The sequence below is a fragment of the Oreochromis niloticus genome, linkage group LG18 (genome assembly GCF_001858045.2).
Source record: "Oreochromis niloticus isolate F11D_XX linkage group LG18, O_niloticus_UMD_NMBU, whole genome shotgun sequence".
NCBI lineage: Eukaryota > Metazoa > Chordata > Actinopteri > Cichliformes > Cichlidae > Oreochromis > Oreochromis niloticus.
Genome location: NC_031982.2, coordinates 2,194,198 through 2,218,438, shown reverse-complemented (window position 1 = coordinate 2,218,438; position 24,241 = coordinate 2,194,198). Strand labels below are relative to the sequence as shown.

The 24,241-nt window shown below is 43.4% G+C and overlaps 1 protein-coding gene across 1 annotated transcript in view; it reads left to right on the top strand.

Moving 5' to 3' along the window:
* The window catches only part of chd7 (chromodomain helicase DNA binding protein 7), a 55,166-nt gene that overhangs the window by 20,447 nt on the left and 10,478 nt on the right, over positions 1-24,241 (top strand). The window contains exons 6-29 of the mRNA XM_019347382.1: positions 1,245-1,376; positions 2,895-2,960; positions 3,979-4,034; positions 5,489-5,603; positions 5,914-5,997; positions 6,089-6,226; positions 7,950-8,071; positions 9,141-9,384; positions 10,332-10,508; positions 10,655-10,798; positions 10,883-10,981; positions 11,138-11,312; positions 11,409-11,625; positions 12,319-12,514; positions 12,652-12,819; positions 12,961-13,140; positions 13,219-13,329; positions 14,458-14,669; positions 16,504-16,703; positions 16,971-17,130; positions 19,632-19,721; positions 21,338-21,441; positions 23,159-23,288; positions 23,559-23,674. Coding sequence (XP_019202927.1) covers positions 1,245-1,376; positions 2,895-2,960; positions 3,979-4,034; positions 5,489-5,603; positions 5,914-5,997; positions 6,089-6,226; positions 7,950-8,071; positions 9,141-9,384; positions 10,332-10,508; positions 10,655-10,798; positions 10,883-10,981; positions 11,138-11,312; positions 11,409-11,625; positions 12,319-12,514; positions 12,652-12,819; positions 12,961-13,140; positions 13,219-13,329; positions 14,458-14,669; positions 16,504-16,703; positions 16,971-17,130; positions 19,632-19,721; positions 21,338-21,441; positions 23,159-23,288; positions 23,559-23,674 — 3,436 coding nt within the window. The remainder of the gene's footprint in view (positions 1-1,244; positions 1,377-2,894; positions 2,961-3,978; positions 4,035-5,488; positions 5,604-5,913; positions 5,998-6,088; positions 6,227-7,949; positions 8,072-9,140; positions 9,385-10,331; positions 10,509-10,654; positions 10,799-10,882; positions 10,982-11,137; positions 11,313-11,408; positions 11,626-12,318; positions 12,515-12,651; positions 12,820-12,960; positions 13,141-13,218; positions 13,330-14,457; positions 14,670-16,503; positions 16,704-16,970; positions 17,131-19,631; positions 19,722-21,337; positions 21,442-23,158; positions 23,289-23,558; positions 23,675-24,241) is intronic.

Genomic DNA, 24,241 nt, shown 5'->3' with positions numbered 1-24,241 from the left:
GCTCTTATTATGTTGAAACATTCTGAGCCCCATGAATTGTAAAGGTTTTGGTTTTTTAAATATTGATAACATGCTGGGCCATATGGTACAGAATAGTGAATAATAAAAAATAAAGCCTGGTGAATGATGACGCACGGCCCTTCATTTTCCGCTTACCATTGCAGATTTGTTAGGATATTATATTCATCCCAAAAGTTGGGATAGCAGCCTAAATGCAGCCAGTAAACGCACACAACAACAATGAAATCTGTGTTATATATCTAAGACAGTAGAATAGAATTAAAGTAGTGAAGTAGAAAAAGATTCTGCTCAATAAATAACAAATTAAAAGACTAAAAAGAACCACAATAAAATGCTAAATAAAAATTTAATAAATGTACAAAGCAAAATTGAATCTAACAAATGACACTAAAACAAAACAGCTGGATAAAGTAAAATAGCGCAGTAAATATAGTAGAACCAGTACAGCAAATGGCAGTGAAGTGGCTCACTTTGTACAGCATGTAGTAAAGTGTAGTGAAGCATAGAAAAAGGAGGAAATATATAATACACTGAGTGTCATCAGAATTTTTAAAATGGGAGACATTTTAATTTGCTGTACAGTTAGTGGAAGGAGGAAGACAAAAATCACTGTGAGATCTCGCCAATGACTAAGGCTACATTCACACTGCGGGCGAAAGTGCATCAAATCCGACTCTTTTGACCCTATGCGACCCATATCCGATCATGGTATGACAGTGTGAACAGCACAAATCCGATATTTTCAAATCCGACGTAGGTCACTTTCGTATGTGGTACTGAATCTGATACATATCGAATGTTTTAGAAAGCGACTGCTGTTTGAATGATCATGTCACATTAAATCCGTCTTTTACGTCACTAACTCAAGACAGACGCCAATTATCAGCACCGGAGAAGACAAACAAGAAAGCATGGCGGCCATTGTTAAAGCACAGGCTCTCTTTTTTCTCAGTGTCCGTCTTTCTCTAATTAATTTGTCAAAATTTTTACTTTACGCCATTTTTACTTCCATAAACAGAGCGCGTTGTGTGTGACGTCTTCTTTTGCGCATGCGGGCCGCTTTGAGGTCCGTGAACCTAGACCGTGTTTGCTGTCACATTTTATTTGTAGTTTGAACAACCAGACAAAAAAAAATTGGATTTGATCAAAAAAATCAGAATTGAGCATTAAGACCTGCAGTGTGAACATGGCCTAAATGTTCTTACTCTCCCTCCGTTTATCAGAAGCGTCGGTCTAGCCGTCAGGTGAAGAGGAAGAGGTACACAGAGGATCTGGAGTTCAGGATCTCTGAAGATGATGACAGCGGAGACGACTCGCCATCACCAAAGTCTCCATCGTCCTCATCGCAGCAACAGGTGCAGCCAAAATTTCAGTTTTTGGTTTGTCTTCAGTGATCCACTTGTCAGAAGCTAAATGACGCAATTGAATGATGCTGTTTGTCGTATTTGCCTCTTTGCCTCTGGATTTAAACATTGATGTACTGAAATATGGAACGGAGCTGGCAAGAGACACATGAAGTGAAATCATTGTAATCAAGTTGTTGACAATGTCCATGTACTTATGTTACCATAAGTGGAGTGACGAATATATTAAGAGTGAGCTTTGCAGTCATCTCGAATCATTTGATTGGTTTGCAGTAGGGCTGGGCCATATCATACCGTTCAAGGTAATACCGGTGTAATTTTGGGCAACGATAGGAAAATGAAATATCGCGATAGAATATGGGTAAAACGCGCATGCGCAGTGCCTATGTTTACATACGCACATGGCGGCGACGCAGAATGAGAAGAGCAAAAGTGGATCGTTAAATGAAATGGATGAACCAGAATTGGTTTGTAAAAATGCTGCAACTTCAGTGGTGTGGAACTGGTTTAGCTTTCATCCGTCAGATACACAACAAAGCACTATTTTTGGTAGAGCATGCTAGCGGGCCGTCGTTATTACAGTGTTGTTTGGAAAATACGGCACACTTAAAATCAATCCTTTGATTTTTCTGAAAATCGACAGTGCCCCTTATAATCCAGTGTGCCTTATGTATGAATTCTGGTTGTGTTTACTGACCTCGAAACGATTTTATGTGGTACACGGCGATCGAAAATCTGTCAAATGTTTTAGTACGACTTTGCTAAGCTACGAACCCGCACCGCTTGATGGATTGTCGGAGCATTACGGCTATCGTAGGCAGGAGCCTCGCGGAGTGATACGTACTGTGCTTCAACATAATTTTACCGTATTGTGTGTGTATAACCTCTTTTTAAGTTTTGTGGATATTATACATGGTTTTGCTGAGGATATGTCGGCTGATTTCCACTGGAAATGCCTTTTGGTTAAACTGTCAGCAAGGAATTTGCACTGTTACATTTTTATATAACTCATAGCACATAAAAAACAGCTGCTTGTTTAAGTGAAAATACATTGATGGGGTTTTTTGCACTAATAAAGTTGTGGAGTTGTAAAGTATTTTGTCTAGTGTCAATTATATCGTCAGTTATATCGTTATCGCAAATTTTCAAATGTATATCGTGATAAATATTTTTGGTCATATCGCCCTAGTTTGCAGGTAGTTCAACAACTACAGCAAATATAGGAAATAAACGTTGTTGAAGCAGGCAGTTAGGAGGAAATGCATCCAAACTGCCAACACTTTGCTGTCAGCTTCCTTCGTGCTGTGTTGGATTGCAACCAGTGCACTTCTGCTAACATGTGGTGTAGTAAACGCACAGAATTGAACGTAACAGATTGGCCTGATGTAACTATTACCCGAGCTAGATTTTTATTTTATTTTTTTAATCCAGATCAGACCTGTATCCAATCCAGACATCACATGAAACAACGCAGCATAGTGAATCAATTTGCTTGTTTTGTGTTTCCAGGATGTGGCTGAAGCTGAAGGACCAGTTGTAGAGAAGATCATGGGCATGCGCACCTCCAAAAAACAAGTGAGCTGCACAGATCCACACCCTAATGACACCAACACAATACACAAATCCACAGGGTGGCCAGAGTCATGGTTTGCGTCATGTGATTAGCCTTCCTGCAGTTGACACAAGCGCATTACACATACATACATAGTTTATGCAGCATGTTTTCACTTGGAAAGCAGAGTCCTTATATTTCAGCATGTATGTGCTCTGAGCTCTGTGTGTGCCTGCGATTGACTGTGTGTAGGTGTCGGCCTTGCTTTGTTTTCTACGCCTTGTCTAAAGAGAGATCATCCCTGAGCCAACACAGGCGCGCACACACACAATCGCCAGCCAACTCTCCTTTGCTAGCCAGCTGCCAATGGGTTATCCCCCCTCCCCCTCGCCCACCACCACAACACACTCCCATGCACAAGCGCGCACACACCACTCTTTTTCTCTTGTAGCTCCATTCAGAGTTGACCTCGGGCTTGGCACACAGCCAAAACCGCAATACTAGCTACACCAGATGCCAAACTAGCATTTCCTCGGGCAGGGTGTGTGTGTGTGTGATTGATGATTCATGGCATTACAGTAGTAGTAGCATGGTAGAGGGTGTGTGTGCAGTAGTAATGGTGAATGAAAGTGGACAGCCTTGCTTGAAAGAGCTACTGTTTTGGTATTTCCCCTTTTTATGCATGTATGAAACAAAATGCTCAGTCACACAGATTTTAGCAGTTGAATGTCTTCAAGTGTTTCCTGTTAAAACCCATTAAAACTTCAACAGCCTTATTTATTTTTGATCAGCATGTTGTAGCCAAAATGTCAAATAGGTGCAAGGCTGCTTACACATGACATGAACGGCACCCCTTTCTCTCAGTTTGAGACAGTTTACTGTTGAATGACGTGTCAGAGTGAAACTCACGTGCAGGCTCCTTCACTACTTCGACCACATGTTGTATAACAGTGTTGAGCCACTTCTGCGCTTTTCAACTTTTGCAGATGCTGTATTTGCTGTGATTATGATTCTTTTTTTGTAATGTTTTTTTCTTTTCAGCTGGAGTCGGGGGAGGAAGTGGAGGTGGAAGAGTTCTACGTCAAATTCAAAGGCTTGTGAGTAGTAGCTCGGCTTTTTTTGTTTTTTGCTCTTTTTCTTTGACATCAGAGCTGCCTCTCTCTCCTTTTTTCTATTTATTTAAAGACCTATTTCAGTGAACACGGGGACATTTTTAAGTATGTGATCCAGATCCTTTCTCGCATCAATAACACAACTGGTGCAGTTGCATCTTATCACAATGATAAGCACATGGAATGCTTTTCATTCATTAGATACCTGTGTCATTTCTGTCTCTTGCTGTGTGGAACGTAAAAATGCATTTTACAAAAACAATTTAAAGTTGCTTGTTCTCTAAACAAATTTGGCCCCAACATGCAAATAATGTAGTTTTCAGTTTCCCCCCAACATTTAACATAAATAATAATGTGCTTAATTCTTGATTCACTTCAGCTTTGATTTTAGCAGCTGGCAGTTTAATTAAAGAATTAACCCTCCTTTGGACAGGGATACAACTAATACTGGATCAATTATTTTCTCAGTACTAATTAAGTCTATGATATGCCGGAAACAATACGTTTTTCATGAGTTTGGAGAGCTACTGTCTGATCCAGAGTCCGAAATACTTTGAGCTCACAGTCATAGAAGGCAAGGAGAGCTGATATATGCAGACATTGGAAGGGGCGGACAGACAGACACATTCATATAAGATATGGTTGGAGTTTCTGATAATGAGGTCTGTGTACCAACAAGTAACCCAGCGCGAGTCTTTCCTTCCCACTGTCGCCAAAGTGCTTGCTCACAGGGGTCATATGATTGTTGGGTTTTTCTCTGTATGTATTATTGTAGGGTCTACCTTACAATATAAAGCGCCTTGAGGTGACTGTTGTGATTTGGCGCTGTATAAATAAAACTGAATTGAATCATCTTCCACACATGTTAATCAAACCTTTTGTTTGCAAGAGACGGGCAAGCAAAAGAAAGTTAACTTAAAGGAAGAGGTAGTAAAATGATGCATTTCAATGGATAAACTAAGCACAAGGCTATTACAAGGTTTAGTTTGATTTACGAGTCATTGAAAGATTTTCTTGTTGAGTTTAAGAAGTGATAAAAAAACAAGACAAAATGGAGCTGGACATGAAAAGAATAGGTCTCTTTAAATATTATTTTTAGTGTTGAAAGATTGTCAGAGTACATGATTTTATTTTATTTTTCTCTGTGTTTTAAGGGGGGGGGGCTGACACATCTGCATAAAAACACACTGCCATCAAATTGGAGGTGATGGACTTTACCAGACTTTTGACTAAGCAGTCCGGAACAGAGATACAAATGTCTCTAATCTGTCACAGTTTCTGTAAGACATACTCTAGCTGATAGACTTGGAGATCTCCCTATGACATCACATACAATTAACACATAGCAGCCTGCCAGCACACTGCAATTTTTTTTCCTCTAGTTTATAGCATCCAATTCTTTGAAATGACTGATGTGAAATTTATTTTGTGCTTCTCAGTTCATATCTCCACTGTCGCTGGGCTGACCTGGAGGAACTAGAAAAGGACAAGAGGATACACCAGAAGGTCAAGAGGTTTAAGGCCAAGCAACAACTCAACAACTTTATAACTGAGGTAAGACCAAAACGCTGCACCACAAACCAGACCTTCCGCTGCATGGAAGTAACCATTCACAAGGGTTAGACCTTGGCTCAAAGGAGTGCTTCTGAATGGAATGTGTCAAGAAATGCGGCTGGCTATAAAATTCTTTTTTTCCCAGTGTTTTGCTTTATACAGACACTGACTTGAGTTTCACATAGAGCTGTTAAATGGAAAAGCTGGGTAGATAAAACTAAGAACACATTTCATACAGAGGAGTTTACTCTCCAAGGCCCCATTATTTCATATTCAGTGTATCTTAAAACTCCACTTCTTTTCTCTGCAGATGGATGATGAGCCTTTTAACCCTGACTATGTGGAGGTGGACCGTGTCCTGGACGTTTCAGAGAGCACAGATGAAAATGGAGAGGTGCTTTGATCTCTTTCATTGGGCTTGAGCCTCTCTCTTTTTTTTCTCTACACCCACACTCACCAAAGCGCTCTGTGTTTTATGTGTGCAGACGGTGACCTTATATCTGGTGAAGTGGTGCAGTCTGCCTTACGAAGACTCCACCTGGGAGCTGAAGGCCGACATCGACCAGTCCAAGATAGACGAATATGAGCGCATCGGAGCACGCACGCCCAACACTAAGAGAGTGGTGAGTGGCTGTGCTTTGGGTGCTATCTGTCTCCTAGTCTCCTCCTTATAGGCGTGTTTGTGTGTATTGGCCTGCTGTCTGCTCCTTCCTCTTCCAGATTTACAGCTCCCTTAACTGCTCTCCACAGGGCCACGTTTTTGTGGTCTTACACACTCGCACACATACGCCCTGCTCTTGTGGCCAAGCCAAACCACTAACAGTGTGTTTAATGCTGAACAGAAGCAGCTGACTGGCTGTGGTCTCTCCTTCCATCACTCTTTCCTCAGCCTGCATCCATCTATTTTAACTCCTGCCTACGGTTTCTCCTTAAGGGCTGTGCTAGTAATGCTCCATCATATAGTGGCAGCATTGGGAGGCAGTTTTATTTTTAGCCTCATTTGCAGTGTGGACCAAGGGCCTTTTCCCCAGAGGATGAATTCCATTAATTTAGTTGGTCAAAAAAATCCTTAATAACCCAACATCAGTTTCATTTGTAATATGTGGTTTAAAAAGTGAGGCATCCTAAGGCTGCTGACAGAAACCATGTGTGAAAATATATATAACCCTTTCATTTATTAGAATGGATCCAGTCTGTCAGTGCAGCCAGGTACTAACTAAAAACTGTGGTTTTTGGCAGCAAGGTCTCCTGCCAAAAAACCCAGGGTCATCTAGCCAAAAAGTTGAATTAGGTTACACTTTTCCTGCAGTGTGACTTTGTCCTGCAAGCTAATCAAACACGTGTACAGCTCACTCTCTAAAATACCTGCCACCAATGACTACAACCAGTTGTAAAGTTCTGTATTAAAAGCTGTGCAGTATTATCACATTAATTTGTCCAAGTGTGCATCCTGGATCGCATTTCGTTGTCTCACCAGCACTTTAAACAGCACGGTGCTGCTAATGCCTTTAGCTAATTTGGGACTGAAACTTTACTTGCCCAGAAAGGGCACTGTTTAGTGTAAACACAACTGAAATCAGGGTGTTATGTAACAGAAAACAAACATTGAATGTATTAAAAAAAAAAAAAAACTTTTGTCATGTTTTCCATACTGGCTGGCTCCTGTCTGGCCATCCATGTTCTTTGGATGGATTAAAGGATCTCCACCTGCAGTTGGATGCCTTCTAAAATCTTGTCATCAGTGAGCCCAAGGGTCCGTGCAGACGTCCGCATACCTGTAGGCGTTTTTGTTTTTTCGGTGACCAGCCATACTTGTTCATGGAGACTTGACTTTACAATCCCAAGCAGCAGACCTGAGCGGATTACAAAGAGGTAAAACTGGAATGACTACTCTGCCGTCATGTCTCCATCTACCTCTGTCCGGAACACAATATAATCAAGGCTCCTCTCCACCATTTTGGACTGTAGTTGTCATTCTGTTCTGAAGAGGCTCTGCATAACTTCAAGGCCGCAAAACGGAACAAGGGCCAGCATTGCCTTCTGTAGTTCTAGATTCTGGAGTTACACTCCCAGGACGAAGACTCACTGGAGAGGCAGTTGGTTTTTTTTGTTCAGTTATTTGCCGCAAAGGGTTTGGGCGAAAAAAGTGTTGGCAAAGGAAAACTTGTGAAGGGTGAAAGCTTTTAGTGAGCAAAAGCGCCCAGAGGAACACGCATATAATCCTAACCCCTCAAACACACAAACAGTATCTACATCTTTATGAAACACTGCAGTCATCAACACTGACTGTTTGTTTTTTTTGTTGTTGTTTTTTAATAACCCTATATGTTTTATTGTTGTGTCCAGGATCGGCCTCCTGCAGCTGACTGGAAAAAGCTGGAGGGCTCCAGGGAATACAGGAACGGCAACGCACTCAGGGAATACCAGCTAGAAGGCCTCAACTGGCTAACTTTCAACTGGTACAACTCGTAAGTCACCATTAATTGCATTTTCTTTGAATTAGTCTCTTAACTGCTTCTGTCAGTCTGCAAATGTGATACCACCTTATTTAATAGTCTTAAGTGGGCATTAAACTGAAAATTAAATAGCCCTGTGGTGCACTGCTGTTTAAGGCTTCCCATTGGCGTCATCATCCATGCCTGAAGTATACGCCCTGATGGCACCACCAAAGTGCTCAGGAAGGCAGCTCTACACAAATGGAACTGAAATGACTGTTTCAAACTGGAGCTGTTTTGTTTTTCATATTTTTCTGTGGTGCTAAATTCAGGGTTGTTTTTTTTAATATAGTGCCAAATCACAGCAACAGTTCCCTCTTAAGCTAAAGAGTTCTCAGAACTCTACGGTGTTCTGGAGAAAACCCTGACAAACAAGCCCCTATTAGCGATCTCTTTATGGTGCTAAGATAGAAGAACTCCCCTCCAGCAGAACCAGTTTCAGGGAGAGGCAGCCATGTGCCACCAGCAGTTGGGGGTTAGGTCAAAGAGAAGAGAGAGAGGGCATAGGGAGATAGATGATCACATCAGTGTATGCACACACAATCCCTGGGAGGTGAAAGCTTAGCCTCCAAACTGGTCAGAAAGTTCTGTTTGGCACAGTTTTTCCTTCTCTAGCCCCTGCACTCAGAAAGAGTAGTTATCCCTAATAGGGAGGTCACAGGCACATCAAGAAGGGGGGGGCTGGATCAAAGACCAGTATAGCATAAAAGTTGAGTATTGTGAACTATAGAGCACAAAAATATATACTATACAGATCTCCTTTAAACTTCTGTTGTGCTTTCATGTGCACCAATGTGAATAATTGTCATGGATATTTCTGGAACATTTGGCATCTATTGATGGAATTCAGTCAAATCCAACACCCAAATATTTTCCAGCTTTTTTTTGTCATTAGAACACTGAATTGGAAAACAGATTTTCCAAAGGGGTGAAGCAATGTAATAAGCAAAGAGCTTATGGAAGACTGTTTAAGAAATTTGTGGTCAGTGTGCGCAAATACAGGTGATATAAAAGGCATCTGTCCCCCTTTGTCCCCCCACAGACGTAACTGTATCTTGGCTGATGAGATGGGCCTGGGGAAGACCATCCAGTCAATTACATTCCTCTATGAGATTTACATGAAGGGCATTGAGGGGCCGTTTCTGGTCATCGCACCGCTCTCCACCATCCCCAACTGGGAGAGAGAGTTCAGAACCTGGACCGAGCTCAACGTGGTGGTCTACCATGGCAGTCAGGCCAGCCGGAAGACCATCCAGGCCTATGAGATGTACTACAGAGATGCACAGGTGAGAGGGAATTACACATTTAAATGTCAAATACCTTTTCATCTTTAATACATTTGCCTTGTACTATGAAGCAAACCTATTCAAACGTATTCGGGGTATCCTTCTGAGCTGGATAAATGTTCACACACAGCTAGTTATCTATTCGATAAGTTGTCCCAGGGTTTCCTCTGGGTTTGACATTAGGGGTGCAATTAACAGCATCATACCAGTAACAATTATGGAGACGTGTACTAGTAGCAGAGCTGCTTATGTTTACCTTTAAATCTTTAAATCCTGCTTCATAGTAGGCTTTAAAGTCAAATATTTCATTACTCATCTAACATATTTGTGACACCTTGTATGAGGAAAAATTAGAAGGATCATAGAGGTGTACATTAGGGGGGCAGAAACAGGATGCTGTTGTGTGAGAAGGTCTCTAGGTCTGAACACCACCTCAGCTAGCTGGGGATGGACAGCGCTCCTCTGCTGCATAAGCTCTTTGTAAACTCTAGCTATAAGCTGGAAACTGTAAGCTCTTTTTGTACAATACTGCTAACAGCTTTTAGTGTAACCTATGTCACAGCAAGCCTGCGAAGCAGCGTTTTAGTGTGCTTGCCTAGCTTCTTGTTCATAATCCAGACTGGGGTAATCCTCGAGGTCGTGGAGAGCCTATCTGCTTTCTCACACGCACCAAATGCTTGGGACTTTTCCAGGCAGATCTTTACAGATTATGATAGCAAGAGGGGGTTTGGGGGCGTTTGACCTGGTTTGAATTAAGAGCTGCATAACAACTAGAAATACTCAAGAAGCAACACCGAAACCAGATGCTCAGGTGAAGACATCAGAGAGTTAACGTCCAGACTTTATTTTCCGTTTCAAAGTGTGTCTTTGACTCGCGTTTGCAACAAATGTTGACGGTTTTGTTGACATTCATGCTTTTCCTCTTCTTTTTTTTATCACTTCTCCAGGGTAAAATAATAAAGGGAGTGTATCGGTTTCATGCGGTGATAACAACCTTCGAGATGATTCTGGCTGACTGTCCAGAGCTGCGCAGCATCCCGTGGCGCTGTGTGGTGATAGATGAAGCCCACCGTCTCAAAAACCGAAACTGCAAACTACTGGAGGGACTCAAAATGATGGACATGGTGAGTGGCAGTTGTATGTGGTTTCTATTGTCTTTGATTCACAGGACCAAAGGACAAATGTGATTTTCTTCAGGGGGTTAAAGCTCTGTCAACATTTCCTGCTTGCGTTTTTGGAAACTCTAAATCTTTCTTCACCGTCTCTCTAGGAGCACAAAGTTCTGTTGACAGGAACTCCTCTCCAGAATACTGTGGAGGAGCTCTTCAGCTTACTGAACTTCCTGGAGCCGGAGAGATTCCCATCTGAACAAACGTTCATGACTGAATTTGGAGACCTGAAGACTGAAGAACAGGTAACAGGGATACTCTGTGCTGTAGGACGACTTTTCATGTTTGCTGAATTCTCACTGTAGTGACACATCCTGTGTGTATATCAGGTTCAAAAACTGCAGGGCATTCTGAAGCCCATGATGCTCAGAAGACTGAAGGAGGATGTGGAAAAGAACCTGGCCCCGAAGGAGGAGACCATAATTGAGGTAGAACCCTTTTACCGGAACAGCAGTGATTCTGTAGTTGCCAAACAAAGCAAATATAATAAAAGGGGGGAAAAAAACATTAAGCCCACTTCAGTCCTGGTAACACTGGAGTTTGGAATTAAAATGATTTGAATAAATGACTTTTTGTTTTGTTAGGTGGAGCTTACCAACATCCAGAAGAAATACTATCGGGCCATTCTGGAGAAGAACTTCTCTTTCCTGTCCAAAGGAGGGGCTGGAGGGGCTGGAGGTGGAGGAGCCAGTGTCCCCAACCTCCTCAACACCATGATGGAATTGAGGAAATGCTGCAACCACCCTTACCTCATTAACGGTACATACTCAGCTCCCCTCCCCCTCCCCCTCCCCAAACAAAAGGATGACTTTGTAATTTTCCGTGTTTGTAACTGTAAACTTGTTTGTTATACAGGAGCGGAAGAAAAAATCATTGAGGAGTTCAGGGACTCCCATAGTGGTGGCGCAGATATGCCAGACATGGCCCTCCAAGCCATGATTCAGGCAGCCGGAAAGCTGGTGCTCATTGACAAGCTGCTTCCCAAACTCAAAGCTGGCGGACACAGAGTCCTGGTGTTCAGTCAAATGGTCCGCTGTCTGGACATCCTGGAGGACTACCTCATCCAGAAACGGTGAGAAGTTCGTGGAAGTTAAATATCAAGTTTTTGTCAGCGTAATTGTATCCAATACTTGATTTACCCAAAAGTAACTCACTGAACTAATTGCAGATGCTCATATTAAACATGACTAAATAATAATGTATACTTTATTGATCCCTTGGGGAAATTCCTCTCTGCATTTAACCCATTCACTCAGTGAAGCAGTGGGCAGCCATTGGGCGGCCGGGGAGCAGTCTGTAGGGACAGTACCTTGCTCAAGGGTACCTCAGGGTAGCTGTTCAGGGGAATCAGCCCCTGGCCTTCTGATCATGAGGCCACCACTCTACCTACTGAGCTATCCCTAAAGTGTCAGATTATAAGGTTGGACTACTCTAAGCACTTGGTGTCATGCAGATATCTCTAATTTAATGATCTCGAGCACAGACGTCTCACTTTAACTCATACTGGAATGCTCACATGTGCAGTGAAACGCAGACTGAGCAACAAAATGGAGCGTCGCTTTTCAACATCAGCTTTAGGCAGAGCAGAACAAAGAGAGGATCTGCCTTCCATCAGGTTTATTTTAGCTGAGATGATCCAATAAAATATGTCAGACTGGCATTGCAGGCTACTTGTGACAACTTCTGCTTCTGCTACAAAACTTCTACTGCTGTTTGAATTCCACTTTGACTGTAATTGTGACCGGTTGTCTTGCTCCATGTCCAGATATCCATATGAACGTATAGATGGTAGAGTTCGCGGTAACCTGCGGCAGGCAGCCATCGACCGCTTCTCTAGGCCAGACTCTGATCGTTTTGTCTTCCTGCTGTGCACGAGAGCTGGAGGACTCGGCATCAACTTGACTGCAGCAGATACCTGCATTATCTTTGACTCTGACTGGAATCCCCAGAATGACCTCCAGGTACCACCCCCACCCCCGATGTGCGCTCTGAAATAAATCTGCGCTGCATCTTCAATCATCTGTCCTTGAGAATCAACAGAAAAAAGCAGAAATGTGTTTAAAACTAAAACTTTCTGTCTAAATGCATCTTCCTCCAGGCCCAGGCAAGGTGTCATCGTATTGGCCAGTCCAAGTCTGTCAAGATCTACCGCCTAATCACCAGGAACAGCTATGAGAGGGAGATGTTTGACAAGGCCAGCCTGAAGCTGGGACTTGACAAGGCTGTTCTCCAGAGCATGAGCGGACGAGAGAATGCCAACAGCGGGGTGAGACATCACACCAGCGGATATATCCACATATAACAGCATCAGTCCACTTTAAAGTTCATCCTTTAGTTTATCATATCCTCCTTCTTTGGGTTAAGCACCTGACCCTTTAGGAAATAAATATTTTCCTTCATTGTCCAGGTCCAACAGCTGTCAAAGAAAGAAATCGAGGACCTGCTGAGAAAGGGAGCGTATGGAGCTCTTATGGACGAGGAAGACGAAGGCTCAAAATTCTGCGAGGAAGACATTGACCAGATCCTCCAGAGACGAACGCACACCATCACCATTGAGTCCGAGGGCAAGGGCTCCACTTTTGCTAAGGTGACAAAAAAATTACTGTGAGGGGGGGGAATCTTTATATGAAAAATAAATTGCTAACAAGTGTTCCTCTGTCTGCAGGCTAGTTTTGTTGCGACAGGCAACCGAACAGACATTTCCCTGGAGGATCCAGACTTCTGGCAGAAATGGGCAAAGAAGGCTGAGCTAGACTTGGATGCCATCAATGGACGGGTACTACACACATGTTGCAAACACAAGTACCTGGCGTCTAACACACCACACAGGAACATGCAATGTAGCCATAAATCCACAGAGAACCATCACACTGTGTATCTAAATACTTCACAAAGTTGAGGACACAAAGCTCTGGGCTGAGTTCTGTTATTTAAAGGGGGTTACAATGGTTAATGGTAGTTAAATAATGTGAGACGGCTTGAGAGTGAGACAGTCGGGACAGAAGGGAGGTACAGAGGGGAGGAGAGAGATTAATATTGACAGTTGGGAATCTCCTCTCTTCCTTAATTACCCATGTTTCTCTGCGTGTGTGTGTGTGTGTGTGTGTGTGTGTGTGTGTGTGTTTGAGCGAGAGAGAGTAAGCTGCTTAGCTCCACTTAACAGAGCACAGATGCCTGGAGGGTACAGAGATATCACTTAGGCTCGTGCTCACACATACACACACAGAGACACAACCTCCGTCACATTCTTGCACACACACACTGAGCGCTCTGCTAACTGGCAGCTTTATATTCCTGCGTTCCTTCGCTCTCTATATCATTGGCCTCCCCCCCCCCCCCCCCCCCCCGTGTGTGTTTCTCCCTCCTGACAACGACTTCTCCGTGCTCCCTTACTGCCTCTCTTGTGGAGGACCCTCCACTGGAACACTTAATCCAGCTCTACGAGCATGAATACAGGCCTCTCCCCTGGGATTTCTTATTGTACCGTGTTAAAATGGAAATGACTGCAGCTCTGTGATAATTGTGGAACTAACTACTGCACTGTTTGTGCATATTAATGGGATTGCAAGTGGGTGGGGGTGGTTCAAATTAATTGAACAAAAATGTAATTCATTAGACAACATAATTAATACCAGTTTATGTTTGAGCTAGGCAGCAAATTTCTCAGTATCATGTATGAAACGTGGGGCCAAATATCCAATTATTCAGATTTGGTTCAGGGAGGATGCCATGTATTCAGGAATTGGAGAAGTCGGAAAATACCAGAAATGTACAAATGGGGCCATTTTCATGGGAATAAAGCAGATAGTGCTTTTCATATTTCAGGCCACCTGTAACTGAACACAGGGTTTTAATAAAGTGACAAAAAGTATTCAAACAAAACTGTTTTGTTTTTTTTCTCCAGAACACACTGGTTATTGACACACCCAGAGTGAGGAAGCAGACACGACACTTCAGCAGTGTTAAAGAGGAAGAGATGCTGGAGTTCTCAGAGTTGGAGAGCGATGAAGATGAGCCTAGCAAACCCTCATCCAAACCACGGCGGCCCCAAGACAAAACGCAGGGCTACCCTCGATCAGAGTGCTTCAGAGTGGAGAAGAACCTGCTGGTCTATGGGTCTGTCACATCTTCATGTTTCTTGTTGACTAAATTCAATGGTAGCTGCTCTTTAGCGTTCTGTTAGCGCTCTTGCTACGCTGTTTTCACATAAATATGTAGTGGACATTGGCGCTCCCCTTGATCTAAAGCGAACTGCTTTAGCTTTTGGGTCCAAGTTGTTAGCAGCAACTAGTAGATTGCATATCCCTATCTCTGTGACAGGAAATTGTAAAATAAAAAAAGAACAATAACCAGGTTGGATGGATGTAGGCTGTGTCAGCATAAACTGAGGCATAACCACATTCTGCATAGGGAAGGGAATAAGGCTGCCTGAGTATACAAGTGTGTGGTATTAAACAAGGCATAAAGTACAACACATGTCAGCAACATTTTAAATATGATTTGGTGATGGTAGCTGTGGTTCATGAGGCAGAGCAGGTTGTCTGGTAATGCACATGGAGTGGAGAAGACAGAAATCAGTGAAGTCAAGGCCATTGAATCTGCTAATCAGTGCCACAAACAACCGTGCACATACCAAACATTCTTATTCTGCTGCACACAGTGTCCTGTGTTCACTCAACTTTAAATGACATCACTTAGACCTCGACTGTATTCAACAACGGTCTGTAAAGTCACATATATGAGAGCAGAATACTACACAGTGAGACTGACATACTTACCATGGAGACTGATTATCTGGCAAGCCCTTCCATTTTCATGCCTGACTTGAATAGTCAGTGTGTATGTTCGCGCATGCAATGAACAGTAGTGCTAGTGAGATGTCAGCGTTGTTATTGTTACAGTCTAGTCTCGTGGCCTGAGGCTGTAGGACACACAAACACACTGTCTGACTGGGCCAGTCATCTCTGCTCGCCTCTCTGTTGTCTTTTCCCATCATCTGTCTCTCTCGCTTGCTGTCACCCACCATTTTCCCCCTTTTTAAAAGGCTTCAGATGTAGGCTGGTGCACATGGTTCATTGAATATTGGGAAGCAGCAGCAGTGGAAAAAAAATTTTCAGTTGAGAATAAGAGTGTGAGCATTCCTGGCCACCACACCAGCCCTTAGGTTGGTTTCGCTTGGAAGTGGAGGGAGATACACTGTGGTCCATGAAAACACTGTGTGATGTCTGCGTTACACTAGTTGGATGCCAGTAATGATTAAGTAAGCAGAATGGTAAGAGGTACAGCATAACAGAAACCCAGCAGTCGTGTGTGTGTGTGTGTGTGTGTGTGTGTGAGAGATGCTCAATGGGAGGAACCTTATAATTACTGCACCAACCCTTGGGGGGCCAAAATTGAGGTCTCAATGGGTCCAGGCTGCTTTTTGAGGGTTAAATCGTAGTGTTAGTATTTGAATGAGGTTGGCGTAACACATTTGGGATGGTTAGGGTAAGGGGCTAGTGAAAATATGTCAACGAGTGCCTCCACAGGGATAATGGCTGTGTGACTGACAGAAGCGTGAGTGTTGAGGACTTGTCTGTACGTTGAATTCATGATGGATCGTGCAAGCCACAGAATAGTGTAGCACAGAATTATGAAAGGTTTGATTTTTAGTAAAAAATAAATGAAATAAATTAAAAATTCAACAAATGATCGTATTCATTTGCACTTACATTTCTGACCAAATAAAAGTACCATTTTAAAAACGCTAAAATTTCAATCAGTATTTTTTCATCCCATTGTAGGTGGGAGGGGTTGGTCTCCCCCAGAACACCTGCTCCCACATCCAAGAAGTTCATTTTCACAGAGCAATAGTGATGTCTGCATTTAAAATAATATTGACCATTAAATATTGCATATAAAAGACTGGCGTAAATACGGTGCCATTCATATTTCCGTTCAATGTCTCCAGTTGGGGTAGATGGAGTGACATTCTGGCTCACGGCCGCTTCAAGCGCCCGCTGAAGGAGAGCGATGTGGAAACGATCTGCAGAGCCCTCCTGGCCTACTGTCTGCTACATTACCGTGGAGATGAAAACATCAAAAGTTTCATCTGGGACCTGATCACTCCGAGCGAAGATGGGACCACAAAGACGCTTACCAACCACTCTGGTAACACATGCCTTACTTTCAGCCCTGATTGCCTCCCGGTGGTTACTCGGGAGCACCCTGAGAATTCAGGGTCTGAGGAAAGAGAAGGAAAAAGAAGAGAGACCAAGAACAACAAGTGGAAACAAAAACAGACTGCAGTTGCAAAATGCTTTCATGTTTTCTGTATGAAACTGTGCTGATTGTTAACAATGTAACATAAAAGTTAAGAGGTTGTCATTTGTAGAAGCCCCTGACTATTGCCTCACCATCTTCTGTCTTTCCCTTTAGGCCTCTCGACCCCTGTGCCCAGGGGCAGGAAGGGCAAAAAGGGGAAGCCCCAGGCCCCACTTCCACAGACACCGCGTGCTGATTGGCTGGCTAGCTGTAATCCTGACCACTTACTGCAAGAGGATAGCTACAAAAGACACCTGAAACATCATTGTAACAAGTAAGGCCATTTTTTATGCTTGTCGCATGACAACTTTTCACATCATATCCTGTATTGAGAGAGACAATCTTTGTGGCGCGTCGGCCAGTCATGCACCTCTTGATTTTTGTAAGCTGATGTTGCGTGCACAGCCGTTGCTGCTGGGTTGAAGACACAAGTGTACGATGTTGCAACTATTTGAAAACTAGAGTTTGTGGAAAGAACTTTGGAAGAGAAAAAAAAACACTGCTCCTCCTGATCAGTGCGTATGACGCAAAATGGTCAGAGCAGCAACACCTATTGTTTAGTAGAGTAGTGCAGAAGCTATAAATGGCTGCATCTATGTGATGATGAAGCGACCACTGCGGAGGGTGTATTGGCACTTCCCAGACATCTAAACACAGGTGGCACATCAGGGCAGCTAGTGGCCAACTTATGTTGCCAGCAGCAGGAAGGCATTGTTGTGGGTAATGTTCATTTAGATGGAAAGTAAGTGGATGGTACTGTGGCTTTAAAAACAAGATGACGATGAAAAACAAAACTTTAACGGATGTAGCAGTCTCATGACTTCCCTGTTGCACACACACGCAGTCATTTGTGTGTGGTCAGCTCTCTCTCCTGTTGTCAGGGAGATATGCTTCCTTGGCCTCACGATTCAATTCCAAGGGTTTTTTGTTTTTGTTTTTGTTTTTTTTGTCTACGGGGGGGGGGTGTGCATGTGTGTTTTTCTGGCTGCATGCCAGGCCAGGTGCTAGGCAGGCAGACCTGTTGGAAGTGGGTGAAAGACACGCATAAACACAGACACGCACACACACACACTTGGGGGTGATTATGTGGTGCCATCTGCTAGGCTGGAGCACAGCGTTGTGTGGCTAATCAGACCTGGCACATTGATGGATGAGCACACACAGCCTGCCAACAAACACACACACTCTGCAACTTGTGATGCCATTGATGCACAAACACACAGAAATGCTGCAGAATGAGTTGCAAATGACTGTCTTTATACCCCCCCCCCCCCCCCCCCCCACACACACACACACACACACACACACACACACACACTCACACACACACACTCACTCACTCACTCACTCACTCACTCACTCACTCACTCACTCACTCACTCTTCGGTGCCTCTCCAAACTTTGCGTTAACTCCCCTTTCAGCATTGCTCAGTCCTTTCAATCCATCTCCTCTCTGCACCTCCCAACCCCCCTGGCTGTTCTCCCCTTGTCTCCTGCTCCAAACATCCTTACTGGCATTAAATCCTGGTGACAAATCTTGTGACAAATGTTTACAGTGAGCCAGATCTCCCAGATAGCAGCATTTCCAGTGTCAGGAGATCAAATCTGATTCACACAGTGTTTGGCTAAACTGATTCATGTTACATGTTAGGGGTGCATTCAAAGCGAATTCTCACACGGAACACGTTTCATTCTTTTCCAGGGATGACCGTAATTATTTTGTCCTTAGTGGTAGAAAATGCATAGGAACTATATTTTATATTGAAATATTTGAATTATATTTTCAAAAGAGAGAACATATGGACAGCAAAATGTGAACCATACAAAATATCTTAAAAGATCCTTTATTTAATACCAGTTAACTACAGAAGATGATTCAGTTTAATTTCTTGATCTCATATGACATTGTCTTGTTCTCGTTTGTCACGTATTTATTGCTTCATTTCTAGGGTTTACATTATTTTTGTATCTGAAGCCTCATGGTCAGGAAAAACAAGCAATTTGAAAATGTCATGGGAAACTGAGGCATTGTGCTGACATTTAATATGGTTGTTAATGGCTATTTAAAGTTTTGAAAATAAATCACTATCAGGCCAACTGAGTTTTGAGGTGATGGCTTTTTACTAGAAAATAGCACACAACAAAATTTATCTTCATCCATGCTGGGTTGGTGCTGCACTTTTGGTGCACGCTGTCTTGGCTGCAGTGTTGTCTGTGCATTTAAATCCTAATTTTAAAACTTTGTAGGCACATTGTCAATGCTGCCATGTATGTATTAGCTTAATGAAACCTAGCCACCATTTGGCAGATGTGCCATTCTATAACGATCCTTCACTTCAGACCATCCGAAAATCTGCTGCCGTTTCAACTTGTTTAAAGAGTTTTAGCTGTGCTCAAGTTTTTGTTTTTTAAGTACTTAGCATGTCATCTTTTAATAAACAAGCTTTTGTTGCCTCTCCACCTCTGATAATGCCTGGATCCTATGTTTGCTTGCAGAGCTTGGTTCACAGTGTCATTCACATCATATCACTGCATTGGAGTCGAGGAATATTGGTTGTTTATAACAGTCACTGGTGCCTCTGTTTGTTTTCCTTTAAAACTGAAGGAGCATTTGGATCCAGAAATCCCATCAAACAACTTGAATAATGGAAAAAGCAATTAATAGAGGGTTTGAAAATGTTGCCTCATTCCGAGTTTTTTTTTTTTTTTTTTTTTTTTTTTTTCCACCTGTACCTCACAGAGCCTCATCGCTAACTCTGTCCTCCTTGTCCTCAGGGTCCTGCTGAGAGTGAGAATGCTGTATTATCTGCGACAGGAAGTTATAGGTGACCAGGCTGAGCGCATCCTGGACGGTGCAGACTCCAGGTCAGTAGACTTTCTCAGTGCTATTTTCTCATTCTTCACTTTATTGGACAATATCTTTACACGCTACAGAAGAATGATTTGCACGCACAAATCTTTGTTTGGTGTCTTTTGTTGCTCTCACAAGGCCGTTCTAAATTATTTTGGCATTGTAAATAGTCTCTTAAAAGTTCAGGTATCTTGAGCCTGATCAGTGATCAAATTTAATTAAAATGCTGTAATTGACATAAAAGACACACCCAAGGCCCTCTGCCTTTGTGAAATCTTGCTTTTCCTGCATTTTCTCATGAGGACGTTGGATGCGAGTCAAAGGAAATAAACACAATAAATACCCTGTGCATGAGAGTGTTATTCCTAGAGGAACTTTGAGAGGAATGGAGAGGCTTCATGTATTGGATGCATTATGAAAGTGAGATCAGAGGCGGATATTTATATGAACTTGTGATGAATTATTACTCAAGTATATTTCAGGCTGTTCTAGTGGCCTCTTTGGCAGGGTTCTTTCTATTCTGACAGACACAACACTCAGTTACTTTATCAGGGGACCGGTCCTTTTATCACACTTTGACCCATTTAGAAGTTTTTTGACAAGCTGTTGCCTATTATGATTTGGCACAAGGCCTCATGGTGCAGAGGTGTGGATGTGAAGGTTAGACATGCTGCTCACCTCAGCAGTCAGCTTCATCTTACTCTGACAGCTCCTTCATGGCTTCCTCCTTTCTTTTCTGTCATACTACCCTTTCCTTGCCATCTGTCCATCCCTGCCTTTTTCTGAAGTGCACTTAAGTCTCTCATCAGCTCCCATCCCCCTTCCCATCACCCTGCCACCCAGATGTGAATGCATTTATAATGTGGAACACATGCACTTCATGTTGATCTCTCTCACCCCCTCTTCTCTGTCCCTCCCCCTTCAGTGGCTACTGTGACTACTGTGTGTGTGTGTGTGTGTGTGTGTGTGTGTGTGTGTGTGTGTGTGTGTGTGTGTGTATATCAGCGCGTGCCAGACGTGAGCATACGGGGTGCCATCGTGCCAACATATGCCAGGGGGATTTAGCATGCCAGTCTTGGAGAGTGTGTGTGTGTTGCCAAGGCTGGGAATGCTGCTGTTTGCAGAGATAAGGGACCTTTTCCCCAGGTTTTTCTCTCTCCTCCTGTCATGCTCTGTCTTTCTGCTCCATTGTGTATTGTACCCTTTTCTCTCTGTAACTAGCTGAAAACGCTGTGTTTGGCGCTACAACATAGAAGAGTAATTGAAAGTATTCAGCTTATTTACAGGCATGGACAAACCAGATGTCTGGGTTTGGTTTGGAGGGGGGGTGGATTTAACCCACCCCGCCCCCTCGCAAGGTCTTAGGCTGAGTTTAGGTACCATGATGGTAGCATCAGTATGTTGTTGTTCAGTTGTATCAGGGTATCTTAGCTGAATAAACTGAACCTACATACAGCTTTACTGTGTTTTAATACCTGCTTACAGCTGATCGAGCTCCAATGGCCTATCGTCTCAACCTCTCTGCCTTTTTCTCATGCTCTTTTTGAAATTGAAATAAAGATTGATTCAGTACTAGATCAAACTGAGCCTGCAGAGTTTATTCAGTTGACATTGTTTATCTCTGCCACAGTGTGCTGGACATCTGGATCCCCCAGCCGTTTCATGCTGAGGTGCCGGCTGACTGGTGGGACAGTGAAGCTGACAAATCCCTGCTCATCGGCGTCTTCAAACACGGTAGCTTTTTTCACGTTGCCTATGCACACAGATCCACACCCTCCAACATGGCAGCCATGAGACTCACAGATAACATGTCAGCACCTACAGACAAACTCCTGCTGCATCCAGGCACAGTGAGCATCACAGGAGCACGCACGCACACAAACAAACACTACTGTCGAAAGTATTCGTCCCTCCCACTTCTGCTGCCACCAGTTGATTGGTGTTGCTATAGTGATAGCTGTACACTGCTGGTCTGCTTGGTGTGCTGTTGGGAGTATGATTGATGGCTACTTTCGCTACTGTGTGTGTGTGCGCGCGTGTGTGTGCGCGCGTGTGTGTGTGCGCGTGTGTGTCCGCGTGTGTGCTCTGTCTTAGTCTAGTTTGAGAGTTTCAATAAGAAAACCTCTGTTAACTGTGGAGCTGGTTGTTTAGTGCATCATTAATTGACCAGTGGCCCAACTTTAGGAGCAGACTGCATGTGAGTGTAAGAGACAGACAGGGAAGAGTTAAGCGTGTGTGCGCGTTGTGGATGGAGACCCTCATTCATATTAATTTGGCATAATTCTTGTAATTTTTCCATCATTGCCACCTTCTATGATTCAATTAGGACACACACACACACTCACACACAGGAATACAAAAGGGCTCACCCGTAGTTAATCATAATCCTCATTCACTCAGGAGGGCCTTCGGGGGGAATATAAAACACACACACACACACACACACACACACACACACACACACACACAGGTTTGTATGCAGACACAGATTGTGCCACAGAAGACAGTGTTACACATATGCACAGGAAGAGTGATGGCCTATAAAGACCCCAATGATTAAGTTTGGCTGCAGGGACAGGGGTGTGTGTGAGACAGAGATGTTGGGAACAATGTGTGACATCTCTCCTAATTGAAATGTGGTGGAAAGAGAGAAGGAATAAGGGATAAGCGAAAGGTTAAAGAAGAGGTGGTGCAGTTGTTACTGCAAGCCTCCTCTTCATGCTCCTCCCACCCTCCACCCCACTCTTCTGGATTTTCCTCTCATTCCTTCGATTTTTCTCACCCGTCTTTCTCTCTCCTTCCTGATGTCTCAGTAGGATCTGCACATTCTAATCTGTTCTGCCTGAACGCTCCTAACGGACAAACACACACACACACACACACACACACACACACAGTTTCTCACACTCACTAGCTCACTTTCACAGACTCCATGACACACGCGCACACACACTCTCTTCTCTCTTTTCCTTTCCATCCCTCCTTGCTCCCTCTCACCCCCCCCCCCCCCCCCCCCCGTTTCCCCTCTGACACAAATGAGCACCTGCAGGCTCACTTGGATAAGCACACATGCACAGGCAAGAGCATGGGCAAGTGTACACACTCAGAAGCGTGCACGCACAAACACACAGACTGTCTTATCAGCAGCTGGCTCCTGGGGTCTGCCCTTCTGCTGCTGTTTTTGTCTATTCCTTCATTTAATCTGAAGTGTGTGTGTGTGTGTGTGTGTGTGTGTGTGGCATTCTGCCTGTTTAGTATTGAGCTAGAAAGCTCAACTTCTCTCTCACCCACCCTTGTAGGAGTTTGCCTGTAGCTGGGTGTGTCTTGAAGGGAAAACCTTTTAGTCTTTCTTTTCTAGTTTTGACTATTCTAATCTAGTCTCTGTCCTCCCACACCTGCAGGCGTGGATTTCTAGTGTCTGTGTTTCTCATGCCTTTCTCTTCCTCTTTAGGCTATGAGAAGTACAACTCAATGCGTGCTGACCCCGCCCTGTGTTTCTTGGAGCGAGTGGGCATGCCAGACGCCAAAGCCATTGCTGCTGAGCAGAGGGGCTCTGACATGATGGCAGATGGTGCTGAGGGGTAAGAAAGCAGGCTTCACTGACCAGCAGCTCTTTACTCTCCTGTCCTTGTAGTATTGTCTGTTTTAGTCCCCATCTCTGTGTTTGATTAGTCACATTGTAATGCCCTTTGAAGTTTGTCCCATTTCCCACTCTGTTGTAACACTTAAGCTTCTTCAAGTGGTACTCAGAACTCCTGCACGGCCTGGAAATGATCTGATTTAGAGTAACAAAGGAATGAATCGGTCTTCCAGAAGGTGAATTTCTAAGTTTTCCCTGTGACTTTCAACAGTGAGGATGAGGATCCCGAGTACAAGCCGCTGCGGATGCCCTTTAAAGACGACATGGATGACTTCACCAACTCTCCACTTGATGACAAAGATGAGGGTGTAGAGGGAGAGAATGAAGGTAAACTCCATACATACAAAGAGACGAGGGGGTGAAAGGTGGTTATAACGCACCTACTGACTAATTTGGTAGGTTCCCATCAGTTTGTTGTAAGGTCAGTAGACTTAAACCCTGTGGATCGTTTAATGGCGTTAGTCTTCTACCTGTTACCTTTTCACACAGGTTGAAAAACCTAAAAAATGCTTCGTTTTTTTCTAATGAATTCATGTCCAGAAAGATCGGAGACCTAAATGAGAAAAAAAATGTTAATGTGAAAAAGTAGTTTTTGACAAAGTGTTGACTGACTGAAACCATTTGTCATGTGGTTTAATTACAAAAAATGAAATTTTCAAATGAAGCCGTGTTTTTTTTGGGGGGGGGAATAATCTATATTATTATAGGGTTTTCACCTTACAGTCTAAAGTGCCTCGAGGGAACTGTTGGTCCTATTTAAATAAAAACTCAACTGACTTGAATTCTCATGTGTCTTATGAGCTTTGAAGCACCACCTACATTCATCCTCTGTCTCAAAAAAGGTGTTTTAACTTCCCTTCTTTTAACTCTACTTCCTTCTGATTTGCTGCCTCT